At 41.3% G+C, this 24,909-nt stretch overlaps 1 protein-coding gene across 11 annotated transcripts in view; it reads right to left on the bottom strand.

Annotated features, from left to right (window-relative positions):
* Positions 1–24,909, bottom strand: part of FBXW8 (F-box and WD repeat domain containing 8) — a 114,342-nt gene that overhangs the window by 32,028 nt on the left and 57,405 nt on the right. For all 11 annotated transcript variants that reach the window (XR_004229191.1, XR_004229190.1, XR_004229186.1 and 8 more), the window contains exons 6-7: positions 11,477–11,673; positions 7,956–8,162 (exon numbers count right to left, since the gene is read on the bottom strand). Coding sequence is in view for 5 of the 11 variants with exons in the window: in XM_023204209.1 (XP_023059977.1) it covers positions 7,956–8,162; positions 11,477–11,673 (404 nt within the window). In the remaining 6 variants the exon portion in view is untranslated. The remainder of the gene's footprint in view (positions 1–7,955; positions 8,163–11,476; positions 11,674–24,909) is intronic.

Below are 24,909 nucleotides of genomic sequence, written 5' to 3'. Positions count from 1 at the left end.
TGAGGCAGATGTGATATTTGACTCATCTCTCTGTTTCCAGTGCCAATCAGATATTGCACACGCAGCATGTGTTCAATAAGCATTCATTAACAATGACGGCAACCTTCACGACAACAATGGACCCTTTGGGAGTCAGCATCACTCAACAGCCCAGAAAACTGGTCTCCACGAGTTACCTCTCTACACTTCCCCAGGAAGCAGATAAATATTAAAAACGTTAAATGTTAAGGTAGAAATGAAAATGAAATTAGACATTTACTTTGTGAACTTTCAATTTTTTTATTTTAAAATATTTAAATGGAAAGTTCACAAAGTAAATATCTAACTTCATTTTCATTCTGCTTGTAAAATACCAAGTTTTTTTCCTTCTCCGAACTAGAATCTCAAACAAAAGGAAAGATGGATTTCCTGTTTGGGTGGAGGTATGGAAGAATGTGGCCACAATCTATGCACACTGCATTGCTGATTCCAAAGGCTCTCCCAGACAGATATTTCAACTCGTGATGAGTGCGAGCAACCAATCCAGAGTCTCTTCACGTCTGTGTATGGGGAATAATTATCATAAGAGACGTTAGCGATGATTTTCCAGTGTGATGTAAGCTGAGGCAGCAGCGCCAAGCAAGCGTCCTTGTCACGCGCATTCCAGCCTCCTGGATTACTTCACTCACAGCTCCCTGATTAGGATGCACGCCGTGTGCTGCTTAATACAATCTGCCATCAAATGCCAAGTACTTCAGACCTAAATTAGGAAATATGTCCAAATACATAGAATGATGCTAAGAGCCCTAAGTGGATCTCTCTCTTCCTTTATGAGGCCTGAGGCTCGTCATCAACCTAATGCTCTTAAACAAGGCAATTTGGTCTTCTAACCCTCCACCTCTGAGAGCAGAATTTAATTCAGGCAGCAAAAGAATTAATAAAGATTATATGGTGTCATAAATATGTGTTCATGGATGAAAGTATTTTTGATAGATTCAGGAACTATGAGACATAAAAACTGATTTTAAAGGGCTGCCTGGGCACGAAGGCTACATTAACAGAGTTCATGCTGATTTTTGCACCACAGCATGATAAGAGATGAGGCCAGAGGAATTACTTTTACGTTTGTTTTCTTTTACAATCATATGCCACTTAACAGTGGCTACCTATGAGGTCCTGTATGTCACTGAAGTCTGAGAACCCAAGAATGCAACATCAGAACTTAAGAATCCATTTTTAACTTAAGAATCCATTTTTATCCAAAAGTAAAAAACTGTCAAGCAGCCCTTCTTCCTATGCACAGCTTACGAGGCAAGATGTAGGAACTGATGAAAAAAATATCAAACATTTCCTGCCCAATACTTTCTGCCAGCAATAGGCACAGCTGTTAGGAACTCTTGGGTGACAACTTAGAGAAGAAGTAATAGAATAATGGATTCCTCGGCCCGTTTCAGAAGCCCTCAGCAACTCAGCATCTTCCAGTGGATTGGCTCAACACAACTCCACAGCCAAAAGGTTTAAACCACCTACATGGCTTAAAGAATCCAGGAATGTGGTTCAGGACAGGAGCCCAAAGGTCACGTGTTCAACCCTCCTCATTTTACAGAAGAGAAAAGAGGCAGGTCAGATTAAAATAATTGTGGGCTCTTTCTCAAATGGGTCCCAAATAAGCCCAGCAGGGGAGCATATCTGTGTATGCTGCAGCTCTTTCTTGCCACCATGACACTGGCCAGATAGGGCTGTCAGTCGTGCTACACTGATTCTAGGTGAAGTCGTGTGTTCTAGTCATTCACTCTAAAAGCAGAGAGCTGAAAAATAATTTAAATGAAAGGCAGGACTAGTCAGATCTCTATATATCCCCCCGGCCTCATCTTGTTGTGATCTTTCTGTAAAGCCTATCGGAGAAAAGCCGTCCAAGAGCCACTAGGGGAAGGGGATGTCCTGCCATCCACCACTGCCCAAGGTACAACTTCTGTGGAGGGCAAAGTCTATCAAAATCATGGAGGCACATGTCCCTTTGACCCAGCAAGTCTACTTGGAGGAACTGATCCTACAAATACGTTCATGTGGACCAAGTGTTGTTTACAACAGCAAAACAGCAGGAGCAATCGATCATCCATCCATAGGGAGCTGGCAAATTAATTAAAGCACATCCACAAAGTATAATATCATAAAGTGGCAAAAATCAAAACCAAAACACGAATAAGTTCTTTGTTATGTCATAGAAATGATCTCCAAGAGATTCTGTTGCAGGAAAAAGCAAGCTGCAGACAAAAATATAGCACTTTACTATTTTCATTGTTTAAATTGGGGTTGAGACCACGTATGGTAATTTGATTATAAGTGCATAAACTATCTCAGGAAGAATGCACAAAAAACTGGCAACGTTGGTTTGGCTCCAGATAGAGAAATTGGGTGGCAGGTTGAAGGGAGTGGGAAGGAGTCCTCCAACCACACACCCTTCCTTCCTATCTTTTGATTCATGAATTAGGTGAATGCATTACCCAGTCAAAAAATACATTTCTATAGATGTTTAAAAATCTGTGTTCTCTTTTCTGTTCCATTGGTCTACATATCTACTTTTACACCAGTACCATACTTTTACACCAGTACTATTCCATTGGTCTACGTATCTGCTTTTACACCTGTACCACTATGCATCTACTTTTACACCAGTACCAGTATGTACTTTTACACCAGTACCAGTACGTATCTACTTTTACCACCAATACCATGCTGTTTTGATTACTATAGCCTTGTAGTATAATTTGAAGTCGGGTAATGGGATGCCTCTAGAGTTGTTCCTTTTGCTTAGGGTTGCTTTGGCTATTTGGGCTCTTTTTGGTTCCATATTAATTTTAGGATTGTTTTTAAACATACACTGAGGAAGGGACACCCACTTCAATAAATGGTACTGGGAAAATTGGATAACCACATGTAGAAAAATAAAACTGGATCCCTATCTCTCACCATATATAAAAATTAACCAAGATGGATTAAAGACTTAAATCTAAGATTTGAAACCATAAAAATTCTAGAAGAGAACTTAGGAAAGACTCTTCTGGACATTGGCCTAGGCAAATAATTTATGTCTAAAATCCCAAAAGCAAATGTAACAAAAACAAATAAATGGCACCTAATTAAACTAAAAAGCTTCTGCACAGCAAAAGAAATAATCAATAGAGTAAACAGACAACCCACAGAATGGGAGAAAATATTTGCAACTATATATCCAACAAAGGACTAATATCCACAATCTACTAGGAACTCAAATCAGCAGGAAAAAAAAGCCAAAACAAATAATCCCATTAAAAAATGGGCAAATGACATGAACAGATATTTCTCAAAAGAATATATACAAATTGCCAACAAACTAAGAAACAATGCTTAACATCACTAATCATCAGGGAAATGCAAATTAAAACCACAATGAGATGCCGCCTTATCCCAGCCAGCAAGGCCATTATTAAAAAGTCAAAAAACAGACTGGGTGCAGCGGCCCATGCCTGTAATTCCAGCACTTTGGGAAGCCAAGGCAGGAAGACCACAAGGTCAGGAGTTTGAGACCAGCCTAGCCAAACATGGTGAAACTTCGTCTCTACTAAAACTACAAAAACTAGCCAGGCATGGTGGCACACGCCTGTAATCCCAGCTACTCGGGAGGCTAAGGCTGGAGAATTGCTTGAACCTGATCAGTGGAGGTTGCAGTGAGCCGAGATCACACCACTGCAATCTAGCCCGGGCAACAGAGCAAGACGTCATCTCAAAAAAAAAAAAGGTGAAAAATCAATAGATGTTGGTGTGGATGTTGTGAAATGGGAATGCTTAGACACTGCTGGTGGAAATGTAAACTAGCACAATCTCTTTGGAGAACAGTATGGAGATTTCTCAGATAACTAAAAGCAGATCTGCCATTTGATCCAGCAGTCCCAACATTGGATATTTACCCAAAGGAAAACAAGTCACTGTACAAAAAAGACACCTGCACACAAATGTTTATTGCAGCAGAAATCACAACTTCAAAGATATGAAGCCAACCTAAGTGCCCATCAACCAATGAGTAGATACAGAAAATGTGACATACACACACACACACCCCATGGAATAATACTCAACCATAAAAAGGAATGAAATAATGTCCTCTGTAGCAAGTTGGGTGGAACTGGAGGCCATTATCCTAAGTGAAGTAACTCAAGAATGGAAAACTAAATATCGCATGTTCTCACTTATAAGTGGGAGCTAAGCTATGGGTATGCAGAGGCATAGAGTGGCACTGGAGGACCCTGGAGACGCAGAAGAGTACTGGGTTCAATGTGTACTATTTGGGTGACAGGTACACTACAAGCCCAAGCTTCACCACTATGCAGTTCATCCATGTAACCAAAAACCCTTTTTACCCCCCTAAAGCTATTGAAATAAAACGATTTTAATTTTAAAAAAGACTCTAATCTTCCAAAAAAGGGCAAAAATACATAGTTGCTATTTTTTTCTATGACTACGTGGCCCATAACACTGCTGGCAAACCCAGGTGTGGCCCCTAACTTTGACGCCTGAAACCCAAGTCTGGGAGCCCCTGCCCAACAGGCAAATCAAGATGTTGCAGGGCCCAGACTGTCTGATCCCTTCCTACCCAAGCTGGAGGTGACTGGTCAGCCAGCTACATTCGAAGACTTTTTTTAAAAAAAAGATTAAACAGATAAGCTTTTGCTAAATTACTCGGCTTTGTTTCCTTAGAAAACTATGTTTATTAACAGAGCTAGGTTCCTTGACAAGCACCAGTTTGCTGAAATCTGTGTGTAATGCTGTTTTAACATGCCAATGCCAGGAACACTACTGGTGCTCAGTATTTGTGATGAATACACAATGGGTTGGCTAGCCAGATATAGGAATGGGTGGATTTGAGCCATTATTACTCCATGCGCATGCAGCTGAGGTACCTGTAACATGCTAATGTAGGCATCATACAGTGTAAGAATATTCTCCAACTAAACAAAAATAACACCTCTGGAATACTTCAACAGGTTAGGGAGATTTAAGTTTCTGACTAAAAGTCAGTTTCAACATTTGGACTTCACTGTCTGCTTTTATCACAGTTAATCAATAATGGACTATAGCTAAACCCCAGTTTTGTATCAGGTACAAACAAATATAAACCAAATGCTCTGTGTTCTCATAAAACCTTCATCTGAATCCTAGATATACAGGCCGGAGGCACAGATACAAAGCCTAGTGTGGATATAGCTCCAGGCAAACTCCACTGCTAATAGTCTCACACCAGCCTAATAAAATGTGCTGGGATAGACGATGCCGCCAGGCTGAAGCAAAGAGATGGCCAAGCATGGTATTCACAAGCAAAGTGACATCAAGCCTCGCACATGAGACTATTTGGGAATTATGACATCACATTAGAGCACAGCAGGAGGATACTAAAATCTCACAGAGTTACCCATGACATGACTTAATTCACACAGAGCTGTTATATGACAATTACGTTTCTTAAAAATGCAAGTTTTTCTGAGGAAGCAGAAAATCCATTAAGCACAATGGGATGGAAAGTCTCATCTCTGTAAAAATAAGCAAAGTTACATAGATGAAGCTTGGTGTTCCTCTTACTTTTGAGTGGGTGGCATTCCTGTTGGAGAAACATCTCAACACAAAGTTATTACCAACACTACTAACAAGCAGCCATTCACCCACACGAGTGTTTGGAGGGTTGGTGCTGTGCTCACAACATATTTGGATGACTAAATGCTACTGTCAGCTTCCAAAGAGACATTTAGAAACATTCTTGTAGCAAATTTATTTCCACTCCTAATTTTAAAACACCAACGAAAATACCAGCTTACAAGTCATTTGAGGGACTATACTTTTTTTTTTTCTCTGTAGAGACAGGGTCTCGCTATGTTGCCCAGGCTGTTTTCAAACTCCCAGCCTCAAGCCATCCTCCTGACTTGGCCTCCCAGAGTGCTGGGATTATAGATGTGAGCCACCGTGCCCAGCCAGGGACTATACATTTTTAACCAAGGATTTTTCATACAATTAATGTATTAATCAGCTGATTCTTACAGTTAATGCTTTCAGTTGGGTTGGAAATTTTGAGAGGAATCAAAAAAACCCCACTGCCTTACATCTGTATCTGAAGGATCCTTGTGCTGAACTGCCCCTTTCAGTAGTTTCTCAAATGTATGCATTACAACTGTATTACTACAGGAATAAATCCATTCAGATAAGTCAAAGAGAAAAAGGACCTACCCGATAAAACATTTATAAAAAGTATGAAAAAATTTAAACCAGACTAGTACTGAATATAACTATCACCTCTCTATACTGAGAGCTCTAAAAATAAATGAGATAACACAAACTTGAAAGCATACCAGATGAAAAATTAGAAAGCAAATGGTCTCTCCTCTCTCAACAAATGAGCTCACCAGGGATGGGAAAAGAAAGTTTTTTTAGAGCACAAGAAAGGAAACTGCCTTAGGAAACCAATTCCTGCTCCTTCCCTCCTGAGCTGGAAGACAAAACTCAGGAGTTATATCATGACACATCTTCCAGCTAGGACACAATGGAGATGCCCCAACCAAACTGCACACCAAGTTTGCAGCACAAGGGGAGGCCTTTTCACAGTGGGATGATAGGACGCCACACATATAGCATCTACGCTTAGTCTATCTTCCTGGATGAAGAACGTATCACTGGAATCCAAGATGCTTCCATTCTTGACCATTTACTGGGTTGCAAAACCAATCACACCTACATAAATGAGATTTGACCTTACAGGTCAAATACATGGAGGAAATAAGATGTAAAAGTAAGCACCACCAGAGGCTGGAATCCAACTATGGGTGGGAGGAATAACGGGAGGTTTAGGAGCCAACAGATCGTGAGCTCTCATGTGCCAGGCACCATGCCTCAAGCTTTACATATGGCTTTTCATTTAATCCTACAACTCTAAGAAGCAGGCACTATTATGAACTCTATTTTACAAATGAGGAAACTGAGGCATAAAGAGGGTTAAGGAACCTACTAACAGTCACACAGGGTCTGCTAGCCCAGACACGTTCCTTCACAGGAATCCCACCAACTGACAGAAATGGTCAGGAGCAGAGAAATTGGGGAAAAAAAAAAAAACGAAATGAAACAAAAGCTTTCTCTCTCTCCCCCTTGGTCCCACTGATAGGGAGAGTTCTATAAATCAGCTCTTAGACCAAGTATTTGGCCTACAGTCAGGATAGTAAGATGCTAGGGAGTGATAAAATTTAGTCATCACTCAAAGAATTTCCATTAAAAACCTGTCTTCCTGCTTCTGATTCAGAGTTTCAGAAGGCATTTTTATGCACTGTTGGTAAGAATGTGAATTCTGATGCACCTTTTTAGAAACACAACTTGGCAATGTCCATCATTATCTGAAGTACACATCCTAGAGATACACTATATATACAAGGACTTCTGCAAGCTGCAATATGCATGGTAGCATTGCTTATAGCAGCCAACACAGTGAAAGCAAGCTAAACACCCACCAGTGAGGGGCCTGGCTAAACAGGCTATGAGCTAGAAGCATATGCTGGAATCCTAGGGAGGGAGAGTTAGTAAGAGATGACATGGAATGCTCTCCCCAAGGCACATTATGGAGTAAAAATGCTGGGTACAGAACACTATGTATACTGTGATCCCATCTCTACAACAGTATGTTTTCAGTATACAAATGTACTTATATATGCATTACATTTTTCTAGATGGATACCTCAAAACTGTTAATAGTTTATTCTATGCAGCGAAGTTGGGGGAAGGGAGGAGAAAGAAAATGATTAATTTTCATTTTCAATCCTTTTGAAGTTCTTTGAATTTTTTGACCATGCTTATATACTGCCCTGATATATCTGGAAAAATATTGAAGAGCTTTAATTTTTCAATTCCCTTCTAAAAAATAAATCTATGTTCTTTTTTGTTAATTATACATCTTGCTAGTTGTGTACCTTGCTTCCTTCGTACACCCATCCCAGGCCCTGTACACCAAAAGCAACTTCGTTGGCAGAGACGTCTAGACATGTGACAGGCGGGCCGTGGGCGTAAAGGAGGGTTCTGGCGGAGTCTTCGGCTTTGAGCAGGTACATCAGATCTCCAGCAGCGGCTACTGCCACAGGGTACCTTCCAGTTTCTGGAACCATTTCAAGGTACTGAACCTGTTAAAAGGTAAGAGTTGTTTAGTCCCACAAATTCATCCTGACTTGGTCAAAAATATGCAATTCCACCTACACATCAATGCGAAGGCCAGCAACCCAACAGAAAAAGATGGGCAAATGAAACACCCACAGGAAATGAAACACAAACAGCTCTTACACAACAGAAAAGATGTTCAGTGTAAGAGAAACATAAGACATGCCTAAAAAGAGAAATACAAAATGAAAATTCATTGAAATATGATGCTTCATCTTTCATATCGGTAAAGATCAAGAAATCTGATAATACCCTAGGCTGGAAGTGAAGGAGGGGAAAACCATGTCCCATGTTTCTGGATTCCACTTATTGCTGGTGGGGACATAAATCTTGTCCAGCTTCTATCAAGGGAACTTTGGCAACTCTTATCAAAATACCAAATGAACATACACTCTGACCTAGGACATCCACTTCTAGAAGTTACTTACAAATAAACTCACAAATATAAAAAATGATTATATACAAGGTTATTCATGAACTGTAGTACAATTGTGTCTTAGCTAAAAATTAGAAAAACAGAAACACCCATTACTAAGGGACTAATTAAGTAACTTAGTGTATCTATACACTGGAATACCATGCAGTCATAGAGGGAAGCATGAAAACGTTCTTTATAAAATGAAACAAATGGGATGATTCTCCAAGATAAACTTAGCGGGTAAAGCAAGGATGCAAGATGAGTAAGGTAACCTCACCTGCTGAATGTGTACAAGGTGGGGGCAGAGAAAGTACACCACACGCTTGACTCGCACATCCAAAATCTACTAACAATGGCTGCCTTCAAGGAGGGAAGTGGATTATGAGATGTGGAGATTTCCCACCATCAGCCTTATTGTGTCTTTTAAATTCTGAACCATGGGGATGTAATAGCAATTCAAAAAATGAAAGGTTGTTTCTTTTGTTTTGTTTTGTGTGTGTGGTTTTTTTGTTTATTTGTTTTTACAAGAAACTGAATAAATAACATTCACTCAGTTCCAAATTCGCAAAAAAGAGTATTTTAACATTTGTGCCAAAATGTGTGGCCAAAAGGTTCAAAATGTCCAAGTGATCGCTGTCTCCTGGTTTCAATGTCATCAGGGTCCATCTGGCCACCAGAGGGTAAGGAAGGGATCTACAAACACATTTTTCTACCCACCCTGCTCCCCAGTCCTGAATGCGTCACCACCGGCACTTTTTCTAATGTGCACAAGTCTGAGATGCACTTTTCAAGAATAATTTGATTCTGTCCATCCACAGGCGGCCCATTTCTCCACGGTGCTGTTCCCAACAGGCTTTCGCCTCTTCGAGTAAATCACGAGAGGACACATGGAAGGTGAGCCACGCTGTGTAATTATGAAAATCCACAGTGTGAAAGGACAGCGCTGCCCTGACCATACGCCAAAGAGTTCAAAGCCGGCCTCCAGAACACCGTCCAGAGGAGCTGGAGGGAGCATCAACATCCGGGGGATTCTCCTAATCCTTGGGCCCAGCTTCACAAGCAGCAGGTCCATCACAAAGGACAGCCGCTCTAGGCTAGTATCGCAGACCTGGGAACACTGCCACTGCCACTGCCATTCACGGGCGTAGATGGACAAGACAAAACCGGCTTGGCTCTTCGGGCCAGGGGTGCCTTTTCCAAGGATACTCAGAGCATTTTGTGGGAACCTTTCACCCAAAGTAAAAAATAATTCCTAAACCATGCATAAAACCTGCCTCAGACAATGGCTGCTTGGTTCCTCTCACTCCTCCAAATCATTTCTTATTTTCCTACAACGGACATCCTCTGTCTAGCCCTTTAACTTTATCTCCGTGTTGGCTTTCTGACAGACCAAGAGGCTGAGACTGACAGTGGTGGTGCCATTTGCTGGGGGCTGTAAACTACTTCAAAAAGCTTCCAGTCTGTGCCAGGATGCCACCTTATTGCCAAGGCAGGATTTGCACTTTACAGAGAAACTGGCATCTTAAGTATCTGGGTCCATATAGTGATTGCTGGTCTACAGTATTCTTTAATCACAGACTAAATAGTACTTTGGAAGTTTTGAGAACAGAAATACACTTTCACATTTTTCTTTTTTTTTTTTTTTGAGATGGAGTCTCGCTCTGTCGCCCGGGCTGGAGTGCAGTGGCCGGTTCTCAGCTCACTGCAAGCTCCACCTCCCGGGTTTATGCCATTCTCCTGCCTCAGCCTCCGAGTAGCTGGGACTACAGGCGCCCGCCACCTCGCCCGGCTAGTTTTTTGTATTTTTTAGTAGAGACGGGGTTTCACCGTGTTAGCCAGGATGGTCTCGATCTCCTGACCTCGTGATCTGCCCGTCTCGGCCTCCCAAAGTGCTGGGATTACAGGCTTGAGCCACCGTGCCCGGCCACTTTCACATTTTTCTAATAAAACCCAGATGAGTTGACATCATCAGGGCATCTTGGGGGAGCACTATATCCAAAGTGCAGATGCTCATGGAGGTGAAGCAGTGATGCCATGGCTTTCTAAGTTATTCTAGTCTAAGATTTCCACCAGAGAGGAAGAGGGAGGAACAGGATTGGTTCCAGGTCAGGCCCTCAATTCATCACTCAGTGTTGGCTTTTCTGCTCACTCTCCTACCAGTGCCAAAATCAAGTTTGTTTAAATTAAATCCAAACTCAGCATAGACAGATTTGAGAACTTCCTTCTTAGCACCAAATTATCTCCCACTCTACAAATATAGAGGTTCCTATATAAATGAACTCAGAAATAAGCTCGACATAAAGAATTCTTAAGGCTGGCTGACTGAACGGGTGACATCCTGGAACATGGCTACCCCATTAACACCGACTTAAATCTATCTTCACTCAGGAGTTACTTTCAATTTCAGGTGAGACAGTCTTGGGATGAAGGAAGTGTAGGAATGGAACCTTCCTTCCCATATGGACTGGGATAACACCACTGAACTCATTCTCGCTTATATATTAGGTCAGAAACTGATCGTCAATTCCCAAGGATAAGATTCCACCGTGTTAGTCTGAAAAAGGCCAAGGAACTAGAGTGATGAGCAGCTCTGACCCTGAAGTCAGCCCTAACGTTTGAATCACAACTTCTTAGCTCTGAGAACTGGGGCAAGCCAGTTCACTGCTCTAAGCAGTGAAGTGACTTCTTGGTAAATGGGGAAAATGCTATTACCTATTTTGTAAGGCTATAGTTAGATTTATGGATGTAAGGCCCACAGGAAGCTCTGAGTGAATGGGAGTTACCAATGCCATTAGTACATGCTTATATTAGACCCAGAGATTCTAAGAATAGAAAATAAAATGACCAGACTAAAAAGCTCACCAGTTTCGGAACTTCAAATTCCGCAGCTATCTGCCAGTACCCGTCCTCACCGGGGGACAGCATCACAACATCAAAAGCAGAGGCTGTGGCCACAGTTGCATCGTCCTGGCTGAGGGCTAGTGCCTGTATTCTTGCATCATGTTCAAAACGATGAACAGGGTACTTTCCGGTCCTTAAATCCCAAATATTAAGAAACCCTATGCAGCAAGAAACGATGCAGGTAACAATTTTAATTTACTTAATATGTTCAATTATTTTAAAAACATGCAACATGAAGGAAAATTTTTTAAAGGGGATACCTTGGAAATGAGACCCAAGCCTAAACACGAAATCACTTATGTTTCATATATACCTGACGCACATGGCCTGAAGGTAATTTTATACAATATTTTACTTTTTTATTTTTTAGAAACAGTGCCTCACTCTTTGCCCAGGCTGGAGTGCAGTGGTGCTATCATAGCTCACTGCATTCTTGAACTGATGCACCTAAGTGATCTTCCTGCTTCAGCCTCCCAGATAGACAGAACTACAGGTGCGTGCCACCATACCCGGCTAATTTTTAATTTTTTGTAGAGACACAGTTGCCCAGGCTGGTTTTCTGAACTACTGGGGTCAAGCAATCCTCCTGCCTCTGCCTCCCAAAGTGTTGGAATTACACGTGTGAGCCAATGTACCTGGTCTATGCAATATTTTAAATAATTCTGTGCATGAAGCAAAGTTTTGGCTACCAACCCATCACATAACGTTAGATGTGAAATTTCCTACATGTAGCATCGTGTCAGTGCTTAAAAAGTTTCAAAGCATTTTGGAATTTTGGATTAGGGATGCTCAGCCTGTATTTTACATCCTTCCTCAGCACCATCCTCCTAAAGTCTCTGTTAGCAGCAGCGCTTTATTTTGCACAGCTCTAAAACATGTGCTTCAATATCCCACACTTGTCAAAAATGCCAATTTTCCACTCTTCTCCCAGCAGCTGGAATGCTGCTATCCAGATTAATTCCTCTTTCACACACTGGCCATGTCACCACCTTTCTCCAGGGTGGTTTCCAGACCGGTAGCATCAGTACCATGTGGCAACTTATTAGAAATGCAGGCCGGGCACGGTGGCTCAAGCCTGTAATCCTAGCACTTTGGGAGGCCGAGACGGGCGGATCACGAGGTCAGGAGATCGAGACCATCCTGGCTAACCCGGTGAAACCCCATCTCTACTAAAAAATAAAATTAGCCGGGCGAGGTGGCGGGCGCCTGTAGTCCCAGCTACTCGGGAGGCTGAGGCAGGAGAATGGCGTAAACCCGGGAGGCGGAGCTTGCAGTGAGCTGAGATCCGGCCACTGCACTCCAGCCTGGGTGAGAGAGCGAGACTCCGTCTCCAAAAAAAAAAAAAAAAAAAAAAAGAAATGCAGACTGTCAGGCACCAGCAACTCTGGGGATGTCCACTGGAGTTTAGGACCAGTGGTCTACAGGAACGTATGCTTTTCTACCAGTCAGATAAGCTTTCCTGTACTTGGCATGTCATTGATTCTCCTTTCCTCACAAATAATTTCATTTTATCATTCTCAAGCTATTTCCTTCCCTTCGAAGACTTACCCAAGAAAATTATTACTCTCTGCATGAGGCTGGTTACTGCCTTGCTCCAATTCCAATTGATTCAATTTTTCAAAATTCATCAAGAAATAAATGTGTGGAGATAACAGAGTCTGTGGCTATTTGAGGTCAAATCCAGCTCCAGCACTTGTTAGCTGACGGACTTAGGGGAGTTGCTTAACAGCTCTGAGCCTGTTTGCCTTTCTGTAAAGCTGAAGACAACATTACCTACTACATAGGACTGTGGGGCAGATGAAAGGAGACCAGCCACACGAAGCACTGAAGATGGACCAATCCTTTCTGTCTTTTATTTTTATGCAGTCTATAGTTCCTGTTGTGTTACAAAACATATTTAATCTATCAATGTTAATTTCGCTTCTACTGCTCATCCGTAAATCTAGCTCTATTTACTATAACTTCCTATTATCTAGAACAGACCAAGCTTTTTGCTTTTCTTCTCTTGGCAGTGTATCTTCCTGTCTTTCTTTTTTCTTGCCTTCTACTTTGTCTTTAAACCATAAATGCTTTGAGTTTAGGATCTTACTATAAAGGATCATTCAGCACTAAATAAATATAGAGAATTGGAAGAAAATAATATTTTTGGGCTGCTTTGCCAGACTTTCAAACTGTCAGTAGGCTAAGTAAGCAATTATAAACAAAAGCAGAGCCTTCTTCAAGCTAAATGTTGCTTCACATCTAAAACACAGTGTACTCTTAAGAATTATGATAAACTTGGGGGATAAGCCGATCACAAAAGGTTCCACAACACATTCCCCTGGCAATTATTTTGGCAAATTCTTTCCATCCTGACTCAGAAGAGAAAAATATGCTGCAGAAAATGCCAGTGGCTCTACACATCAGATAGGAGATCAGCTCTCACATGCCAAGATGTCTGCTCTTAACATGGGCTTCCTTCAAACACTGCATTGCATTTGTTTGCATTTGTTTTGAGACATCACAACAGTAAAGAGAAAAAAACACTGCCATTTGCATAGAGTTTCTGAGCCTTCAGAGACTCATGTGTCTCCTCTCACTGAGCATTCACTTCCATCTTGGGAGGAGCACCATTTTACTCCTCTCCCAGAAAAGAAACAGAAGCACCGAGCAGTTAAACAACTTGGTCCAAACCCACTTGGTATGTCATTAAGCTGGGCTGGAATTTAGCTGGAAAAGTGCAGGATGAATGGCTGCATTTGTAAGTGCACAAAATAACTATGAGTTCAATGAGTAACTGACATACACCATCAAACTCACCCTGGGTGCTGCCAAGCATGGAAGCTATTTAACCACAGCTCACTCTAAGCACACATGGAGTTTATCTATAAACACATTTTTCATTATTAATCAAGTATTGGTTTTGTTGGCATCATTTTTCCAACAGAACTTTATGCAATAAAACATCCTTCACCACAAAGTTGAGTTGCACAGAGCTATCCTGAGAAGGGTCTTTTCGGGGGGGAAAAAAAAAATTCCAGGGCTCCATCAATTTAATGGTCAAATCTTTCTCTCCTGAAAGACTGTCGTGTTGTCATCTTTTTCAGTTTCCCCTGCTTCAATTATAAAGTGTCGCACTTGGTCAGGTCCTCACTTGTCAGGGGCTGGTATCATGTGCACAGACCTTCAACATCATTTTTAGGTGCAAAATCATTTAGGATTGTTATGTCCTCTTGATGAGTTGATTCTTTATCATAGGCAAAGTCCCTCCATATCCCTGGTTATTAGAGTCTTTGCTTTGAAATCCACTTTGAGAGTGACATGGCTACACCAGCTTTCTTTCGATTAGTGTTAGCATGCAGAACTTCTCCCATTTTTTCGCTTGTGTCTTTATATATTGAAACTGGGTTTTCTGTAGACAGCATGTAGTTGGTCTTGCTTTTAACTGGGGTGTTTAAATAATTTATATTTACTGTGATTATTGATAAGGTTGGGTTTAATCTACCAGTTCACTAATTTTTTAAATTTATCCCATCTGTTCTTTGCTCCCTTTTCTCCTCTTTTATTGCCTTTTTTATTTTTTGGACTGAGTATTTGGGATAACTAAATGTGTTTTGTTCCATTTTAATTCCTTTGTTGGCTTGTTAGCCAAAACTCTTTATTTTAGAGGTTGCTTTTGGATTTTAACAGAAGTCTTTAACTTATCACAGTCTACCTGCAAGTAATATTGTATCACTTCACATGTTATATAAGAACTTTAGGCTGGGTGTGGTAGCTCATGCCTGTAATCCCAGCACTTTGGGAGGCTGAGGTGGGCGGATCACTTGAGGTCAGGAGTTCAAAATCAGTCTAGCCAACAAAGTGAAACCACGTCCCTAGTAAAAATACAAAAAATAGCTAGGCATGGTGGTGGGCACCTGTAATCCCAGCTACTCAGGAGGCTGAGGCACGAGAATTGCTTGAACCTGGGAGGCAGACGTTGCAGTGAGCCGAGATCGTGCCACTGCACTCCAGCCTGAGTGACGGAGTGAGACTCTCAGTTAAAAAAAAAAAAAAAAAACTTCACAGCAGCATACTTCTATTTCTTCCCTTCCAGCCTTTGTGCTATTATTGTCATACTTTTTATTTCTACATGTTACAAACTTTTTATTCGTACATCTTATAAACCTTACATACATTGTTATTACTTTTGCATAAGCAGGCAATTATCTTTTAAAGATATTTAAATAATTAAAAAAGCCATTTCTATTTATCCATGTAATTACCACTTCTAGTTCTTTCACTGTCACTTTCAACATCACAAAGTCCTGCAGCTTCTGCAGGGTATGCAATTTCACTTTGAACTGCATTGTTGGGTATCTGCCCCAAAAGCATATGGGCAGAGTGGGCAGGAATAGATACAGAACCTAACAGGGAGGGGTGTTTGAGTGAAAGCTAATTTTATAAATGGTCAATTTATCAGTTACTACAGTTATGTCATGGCTATTTTTATAATCTCAAAACTGCAAGGACTTGAATAGTGAATAACTGAATTATAAGAATGCTCTATAATAGTGTGGCTGATTATCATCAGCTACATTTAGCCAAAAAGGAATCAATGCAGTAATACATTCAATAGGTAGTTATGGAGCTCCCTGTTGTGTACCAAGGCACTATTCTAGGGACTGGGGTATCACAGTGAATAAGACAAAATAAAACAAAAAAGTCCCTGACTGATGGAGCCAACATTTTAGTGACATACAAGAATTGAAAGGATACCTGTTCTCACAAGACACACACTGGAGAGAAATAAATATTTAATAACTAAATTATAAAACATAGTTATCACAGAGAGATATACACAAAGCACAATGGAACAATGAATAAGCTTAACTTTTGGTCATGCTGTCACACTATTTTAAGACCCCAGAAAAGGAGCAGCAAACTTTTCTAGACGTTTTAACTTGAACCGGGTCCACATTTATTGCGTAACTACTAAGGAAGAAGTAGTCAATGTCCGTCAGAGCCAAGGAAATTCACTTCTCAAACAGATACTTTTTTATCTGATGTAAATTCATTTGAAAGGTCAAGTTTTATCATACTGCAGACCTAGCAATGAAATGGATTTGGCTCCTGACACTGTGTGAATTTGTGAAGTTACAAGACTGTGTCCTTTTCCCTCTCTACGCCCTATGGTAGGGAATTCAGAGTGCTGGATGTGGCTATACATCAATAAAAGTTTGCTGAATGCTTATCATATGTTTCAACATCGAAACATCTGGTTGTACAAAACCCACTGAAACTGGCTTAAACACAAAAAGGAAACTGGAATGAGGCTATTGCATGGAGCCCGAGGGCAGGAAGTACAGCTGGAGGTGATAAGGGATCAGAAGCAGGAACCAGGAAGACATGCAGAACCGAGGTAGTATATACAACTTGTGTGCACCACAGATCTTATCTCTGCTTCTCTCTGCAATTCTATTTCATTCTTCTCTTCGGAAACCAGCTTCCTCTCATCCCTGGGTACATGGAGAAAGGGTGGTGTCCCCATTCCAGGAGGTCTTCTACTCCAAGCATGCAACAAAGTCTGAGTCCCTGCCAGCCCATCCCAGTCCATGAATCAGCTTCCCCCAGGACTGACGCCCCATCCCTCATCCAATTAGCTGAGGCCAAAAGACTAACTCAAATACTATGAACATGCCCACCTGGCAAGCGCCTGGGGAGGGACCTCAGGGCAAGAAGACACCCCCCCGCCCCGCCCCGGCAATGGTCTGTACAATATCTCTCCTGCACAGTAGGCGAAGGTAAAACAAGAGAAATAGTCTCAGCAAACACAAAGGGAGGTTCTACTTAGTTTCTTAGCAGTGGCATAAGCAGCAAGTCTTTTTTTTTTTTTTTTTGTCATTCCCTGCACCAGGCATCATCCTGAAGGCCGGAGTGTATAGCCCCCGTTTTGCCCTTAGAGAAACAGAAAGAGCAAGTGTTTTTCTTCCTTCCTGACCAAACCTCAGTAGCTGGATAAAAGATGATTAATTCTGAGTAGTGCTGGGATCGCAACAACACTGTTTCACTCATAACAAACAGGAAAAGGATGCAGACAAAAGAAGAAACTGGGTCTCTTGAAACATCCAGAAGACAAGTGAGGGCCACTGGCCTAATAAAGGAGAAGGGGCAGGGCCTGGCAGTCCCACCTGCTCCCTGGGCTCAGGACCCTCCACCTTGACAAGCAGCAGCCAGGCTGAAGGAACTCTGAACTCAGCCTAGACTAGGAACAGCCATTAACGATGACATGAGTAACGATGGCCAGTCTTTCGAGGAGACATAAAGCCTGCTCAGCAGCTGTGGATGGGCACCCATGCCAGTTTGCAGCAGGCCCCTCCCACCTCCCTAAGGAGGCCAGCCAGAGTGTGGTAATGAAACTGCACATAGTGGAAATGGGATCTAAATGAGTTTAAACTGATTTATGTTAGCTTTTGTAAAGATTACTCGATATCTGGAAAGTGCTACCACTGTGAAATAATGTCGACAATCCTTAAGACCTCCGTCTAATGGTACTTGCACAGAATATTTATATTCTTCGTCATGGGAACAAGGACCATAATGGATACCATTTTTGTTTTATTAGGGATGCATATTTAAATTAATCTGCTATTTGCCTAAACAATTAGCTGCTTCTGTTTGTGTGCACAAAGCCAAAATTGCAATTAAGCTTCCATCAAAAAGATAAGTCCCAACGAAAACTGTCCCGGTGGAGTCGTAAGAGCTCAGGGCAGAACTTTCCAAAATTACTTTTTAGCATAATGGTAATTATGTTAATTGCCTGAAAGGTAAATAACTGCTGAACCGGTTTTGGAAAAAAAACACAATTGGTATACTCCTCCCTCCCCTTTGATCTTTTCCATGCACCACAAAATTTAAAACAGGTTAACAGTTTTGAAGGCCATGGACTAGCCCTTTCTGGAACTACAGAGCTGGTCTTGTGGTCTTTAGTGGTGTCTTGATTAGAAATTATTTCAGCCACGAGCTCCCATCCTCTTGAGCTTGCACAATAAACACCTGAAGCTTGGTGTCAACTTCATGATTGTTAAATAGACAGGATCAATTAACTGTGTTCAGAGATACTGAATGAAGTTGACTATTTATAGACAGCTGGCAATCTCAGTTTCCACCATGTAAATAGACACCTGACTATCAGAAATTAAGCAGGAGTCAAAAGAAATTCTGCAACAAAGGAAAAGGCATTTTGACAAAAATTTTAAATATACCCATAGCACTTACTTAACACGTACCTCTTTGTTCATTAAATCCACACATCGCCACTCTGAAATCAGGCCAGAGACATAAAGCTAGCATAAAGTTGGACAGGACAAAAGAAGTTTTTGCTCTTCATGGAAGAGGTGCTGGTGGGAGATTAATATCAGTGTAGACAAGGGTCACAAAGAACAGCTAAACCACGAGGGTCATGACAAGGGAAAAAGCTGAAGTTTCTTGTTACTGCAGCTACTGTGGCATGCCAGCCTGCATTCCCGCTGACCACAGCTCTACAGCTCTGTTGCCTAAGGCAGAAAATAAACACAAAACATTCTGGAAGCTGCATTTTAGATTGACAAGTAAAAGAATCTGAATAGGCTTGTGGAGGAGGCGACTGGTTAGGGCATAAACAAAGCAGCGAGATCACCAAAGTAGAAACTGAGTCAAGAGAAGAGGAAGTAAGATTGAATATACTTAGTAGCTCTCAAATTCAAAGCAGAAAGAACACTTGAAAAAGAATGAAAAATCACAGGACAGCAGACTGAAAAGGAGGCAAATAGTGTATGTTAAGACTATGGCAATGTGACTAGATAGAAGAATTTCCAGTTAGCATCAAAGCAAAAACAGATTGATGGAGAAGGCAAAGAATTAGGACCAGCTTCTACAAGGGAAAGTTCCAGAGGGCAGGTAATGTGAAAGAGACATCACTGTGTGCGCAGACTCAGACTGAGGCCAATTTTCTCTATAACCGATATAACATAATATAGACTCTATCTGGAAGAGATCAGCAGACACTGGTAGTAGTAGATGCCTCTAGGGAGGGGAGTGGGGAATCAGAGGACTGGGTGGTAGTAGATTTAAAAAAAAATTGATCACTGTTGAAGCTGAGTGATGGGTACATGGGGGTGCATCATGCTATTTGTTCCACTTTTGTATATTTTGAATTTTTCACAATAAAAGAGTTTTTTAAGAATAACCATTTGAAAGGCTATCACTAACAAAAGTAAAAATACCTTAATCTGTGTTTTACAAATGTTTTCAACAGTCACACTGCAGACTAAGTGTCTTCTCAGATCTACGGTGAAAATTCCAGTGATGATATTTTGCAGCCTTTAGAAATCTCATTCCAAATCCTCAAAAAAAATATTTAAATTATACTATCAATTAATTTCCTTTCAAGGAAAGTAATAAATGGCTCAAATAAAAAGCAGGGAAAAAAGTTTATATAAAGATTTAGATTATGGCGAAACTACAGTCGTTTCTGAGTTACTTAACGCCAAACAAGAATGAGAAGACAGAAACCACAGACAGTCTAACATCTCACTTGGGCCTCCCGATGCCAATGCAAATCTCCCCAACAAATAGAGGGTTTTGCCACAAGGCCCCTGATGTCTGGGATGGAGCTCTTGGGTCTCCCTCCCCCGTGCCCACAGAGTGGATCACGTGGATCACAACGGCCCGATTGAGACAGAGACTCACATGGCCACCTGCCTTCCAGACCAGTGCTCTCCAGATTTTTTGATTACCTCCTGAAATGATTTTGAAAAACAAGGCCTTCTTTTCCCATTTTATATATGAAACCGATAAAATTTTTTTGTCATAAGTTGTAAGTAGTGGCAAAAACATAACTTCTGGCATGTTTGTAAATGTTGACATTTTCAAATAAAATGGCTACACTATTCTTTAAAAAGTATTCTTTGGGAGGCTGGGTGGGGGCAGATCACTTGAGGCTAGGAGTCTGAGACCAGCCTGGCCAACATGGTGAAATGCCATCTCTAATAAAAATACCAAAAAAATAAATAAATAAATTAGCCAGTTTGGTGGTTGGTGCATGCCTGTAATTCCAGCTACTCAGGAGGTTGAGGCAGGAGAATAGATTGAACCTGGGAGGCGGAGGTTGCAGCGAGCTGAGATCGTACCACTACACTCCAGGCTGGGCAACAGAGTGAGACTCTGTTTTGGGAAAAAAAAAAAAAAAAATACCTTTTGAAAAAAAAAAACAAAATACAAAATCCTCACCATCACCTTTTTTTTTTTTTTTTTTTAAGAAAAGGGGAGGTTGCAGGGAATAGCTCGAAGACAAACAGCAAGATATAGAAAAGAGAAATGCTGAGGATCCCTGATTATATAACCACCACCAAAACAACACACGGGTACCATCTAATCTCAGGCCTCCAAGTCAGTCAGACAGCAGAAAAGGGGCAAGCACATTCTTTTCTAAGGAATCATGTAACATTGTTTTTAAATGGCATTAAATTGCTATGGGAAAAATCCAATCTTATTTAATACTGTAATTTGATGTCTTTTTTGATTTTGAAATAATTTCAGACTTATAAAAATGTTATAAAAATTATGCAAAGAGTTCCAGTATAGCTTCATCCAGCTTTCCCAAATGTTAACCTATTACATAACCATAGCAGAATGATGGAAGCCAGGAAATTAACACTGATGCAACATATTTAATCTACAGATTTTATTTCATTTCACCTGTCCCCTTACCAGCATATTTTTTCTGGTCCAGGATCCAATCCAGAATTCCACATAGCATTTAGCTGCCATGTCTCCTTCATCGACTCCAATCTGGGGCAATAATTACTCAGTCATTCTTTGTCCTTCAGGACCCTGACACTTTTGAAAAGTACTTCTCATTTATTTTGTAGGCCTCTCAATTGTCTGCTGCTTCCTCATGTTTAAAATCAGAAGGAGTGTTGTGCCTTTCCAGTGTATTATGTATCAGGAAGTACATAATATCAAAGTTTCATTACTGGTCATGTTAACTATCATCACTTGGTTAAGGTGGTATCCGCCAGTTTTCTCTACTGTAAAGTTACCATTTTTCTCTTATGGAGTGATGATTTCACACCATGGAAATGTCCTGTTACTCATGCCGTCATCTGAATGCTGTGTCCCCCCACCACCATTTCAGTGTTAAAATCCTAACCCTCTAAGTGATGGTACCAGGAAATGAGGCCTTTGGGATGTGATAAGGTCACGAGGACAGATCCTGAGAGCTCCTTTGCCCCTTCCACCATGTGAGAGAAGGCACCGCCTGGTAGGAAGGGCTCTCGCCAGACACAGAATCTGCCAGTGACCTGACCTTGGACTTCCCAGCCTCCAGAACTGTCAGAAATATACTTCTGTTGTTTATAAGTCACCCAGTTTATAGTGTTTTGTTATAACAGCCCAAACGGACAGAGACATTCATCACATTGATTTTAACATCCACTGGTGATTCTTGCCTACAACAATTATGATTATGGTGCTTGCCAAATGGCGGCTATTTTCATCATCCCTTCCCATATAGCAATTGAAATACTATTGTAAGGAAGAGCTGTCTCTTCTCCTTTATTTATTCAATTATTTATTGATACCAATATATGGACTCATGGGTATTTATCCACAGGTTATAATCCATTACTATCATCATGTTTTGTTGTTCAAGTTGTCCTTCCTTTAGCCCTCAGGAGCTCCAATTTAGTTCTACTGTCCTATAGATGCCCTATTCTCATCTTTTTATTTATTATAAACATCCTTACTTTTGGATCCCATAAAATGTTCCAGATTCATCTTGTATTTATCTGCCCTAGCCCTTGTTCTTTTTATTGAAGAACATTTAGAAACCAAAATCTGGGCACTAGCTGTGCTTAATGTTACCAGGGTAGCACAATCTATTCTTTTTTTTGGAGGCAGGTGTCACTCTGTCACCCAAGCTGGAGTGCAATGGCATGGTCATGGCTCACTAGAGCCTCGACCTCCCAGGCTCAAGTGATCCTTCTGCCTCAGCCATGCTTCATTTTTATTGGATGACAGACATAGTGAATTTTACATTGCTGGTTGCTAGCTTTTGTTGTATTCTACAAAATAGTATGGAAGTTTTCTCTGATGCAAAATTAAGACGCTCAGAATTGGCTGGATCCTTTTGAGGCTTGCTTTCCAACTTTTTTGTTAGGGGATCCTGAGCGGCTTTTAGTCTAGGGCTGACTTAGCCCCATTACTAAAACATGGCACCCTTCTGAGGATTCCACTCAACAACCTGTGAATTATGAGGTCTTTCTACTCTTGGGGAAGTACAAACTATTCTTAGCCTCATGTAAGCTCCAAGAATTGTTGTGCCTTCTCCTTTCAGGTAGTTCTTTCCCTGGTTCAGGTATTTCCTCTTACACATGTGCAGAGTAGGACTCAGTCAAAGACTCGAGGGAATCCTCAGCCAATCTCTGGGGTTTTCCCTCTGGGAGCTCCCTCTTCTCCAACACTCTGGCCCACAACTTCTATCCACCTTGGCTTCCCTGAGCCCTCACTGGGGCCTCCTCAAGTCAGGGAGGCCAGCAGACTCTGTTTAGGTCCCCACTCCCTGTCTGGAGTTGTTTCCAGCTGGTGAGCTGGTGTAACTGTGGGCCCACCATGTTTGTTCTCCTCCAAGAGATCACAGGTGTGGCTACTTATCTTCCAATGCCTAGAAACCATGGTTTAATATATTTTGTCCAGTTTTCTAGTTAAGGCAGAAAGATAAATCCAGTTCCTGTTACTTCATCTTTCTCAAGAACATGTTATTTTTTATCTTTTTATTTTGAAACTTTCAAAATTACAGAAAAGCTGCAAGAACTTCTATATACTCACTGTCAGATCCCATTGCCAACTGTCCCAGTAACATTCTTTGTAGAAAAATGACCCAAGCCAGGATGACACACTGCACTCAGTTGTCATGTCTCTTCTCTTTCTACCTGGAATAGTTCTTAAGATATTCCCTGAGTTTCATAATCTTGACAGTGCTAAAGAGGACAGGCTAGTCATTTTGTGGAATGTCCCTCAATTTGGGCTTGTGCGGTATTTTCTCTTGATTAGATGGGACTGTACACTTTTGGCTGGAATAATACCACAGAAGTGATTCTGTGTTTTTCTCACTGCATTCTGTCACGTGGCACAGGATATCAATTCTACCGTTACTGATGATGTTAAATTTGACCACTTTATTAAGATGGTACCTGTTAGATTTCTTGACTGCAGAGTTACCTTTTTCTCCCTTTTAATTAGTAAGTGTTTTGTGGGGATATTTTTTGAGACCATGTAAGACCCCATCCCTCATCCCATTCTTACACTCTGGTTTTACCCTCAATTGATTTTTCTTTTTTTGTCTGAATCAGTTATTACCGTGATGGTTGCCAATTTGTAATTTTCTAATCCCATCACGCTTTCTGCATTTATTAGTTGACATTCTACTGTAAGGAAATTTTTCTCTCCTTTTTTTTTTTTTTGAGACGGAGTCTTGCTCTGTCGCCCAGGCTGGAGTGCAGTGGCTGGATCTCAGCTCACTGCAACCTCCACCTCCCGGGTTCATGCCATTCTCCTGCCTCAGCCTCCCGAGTAGCTGGGACCACAGGCGCCAGCCACCTCGCCCAGCTAATTTTTTGTATTTTTAGTAGAGACGGAGTTTCACTGTGTTAGCCAGGATGGTCTCGATCTCCTGACCTCGTGATCCACCCGTCTCGGCCTCCCAAAGTGCTGGGATTACAGGCTTGAGCCACCGCGCCCGGCCTCTCCTCTCTTTTTATTTATTGATCTGTTTATTTTTATCATGGTATACTCGTATATTCCTATTTTATTCAATGGGTTGTAACCTGTTGTTATCAACTTTGATTTTGATACTCCAGTTGTCCCAGATTTGGCCAGTGGGAACATCTTCAAGCTCACTTATGTGTCCTTGTGACATGTCATCATCATTCTTCAAGCACTTCTTCACTTCAGTGCAATCAGATGGTCCAGGCTTACTGTGTGATTTTACTGCCCCATCCCTGGAGTCCACCATTTCTCCAAGCATCCCTGGTTCCTTTTAGTAGAAAGTTATATTTTCAAGAGCTGGACACGAGTTGTCCTCACAGCTACTGGACTGTTACTGCTCTTACACCTTCTCAGCAAACAAAGCCAGGACACACATAAATGTATATATGTACAACATACATGTACATCTCTGTTTACTTCTCTATCTATATTTAATACCATAAATTCCACACTGATGCCTCCTATTCCAATCCAGCCCCACAGGATTCATTCTGGCCATCCCCTTTCCATACTTGAGCCTTCCTTCTCCAAGCATGAGAGAACTGGCTCCCATGAGCCTTAACATACTTACCTGCTCAGTCTCCCTGTATGCTGCCAAGCTCCCAGCCCACTGCCTCACTCAGCTTCCC

The sequence above is a fragment of the Piliocolobus tephrosceles genome, chromosome 10, assembly GCF_002776525.5.
Source record: "Piliocolobus tephrosceles isolate RC106 chromosome 10, ASM277652v3, whole genome shotgun sequence".
Taxonomy (NCBI): domain Eukaryota; kingdom Metazoa; phylum Chordata; class Mammalia; order Primates; family Cercopithecidae; genus Piliocolobus; species Piliocolobus tephrosceles.
The sequence above is the reverse complement of the archived record's forward strand: the minus strand, read 5'-3'. Positions and strand labels throughout refer to the sequence as shown.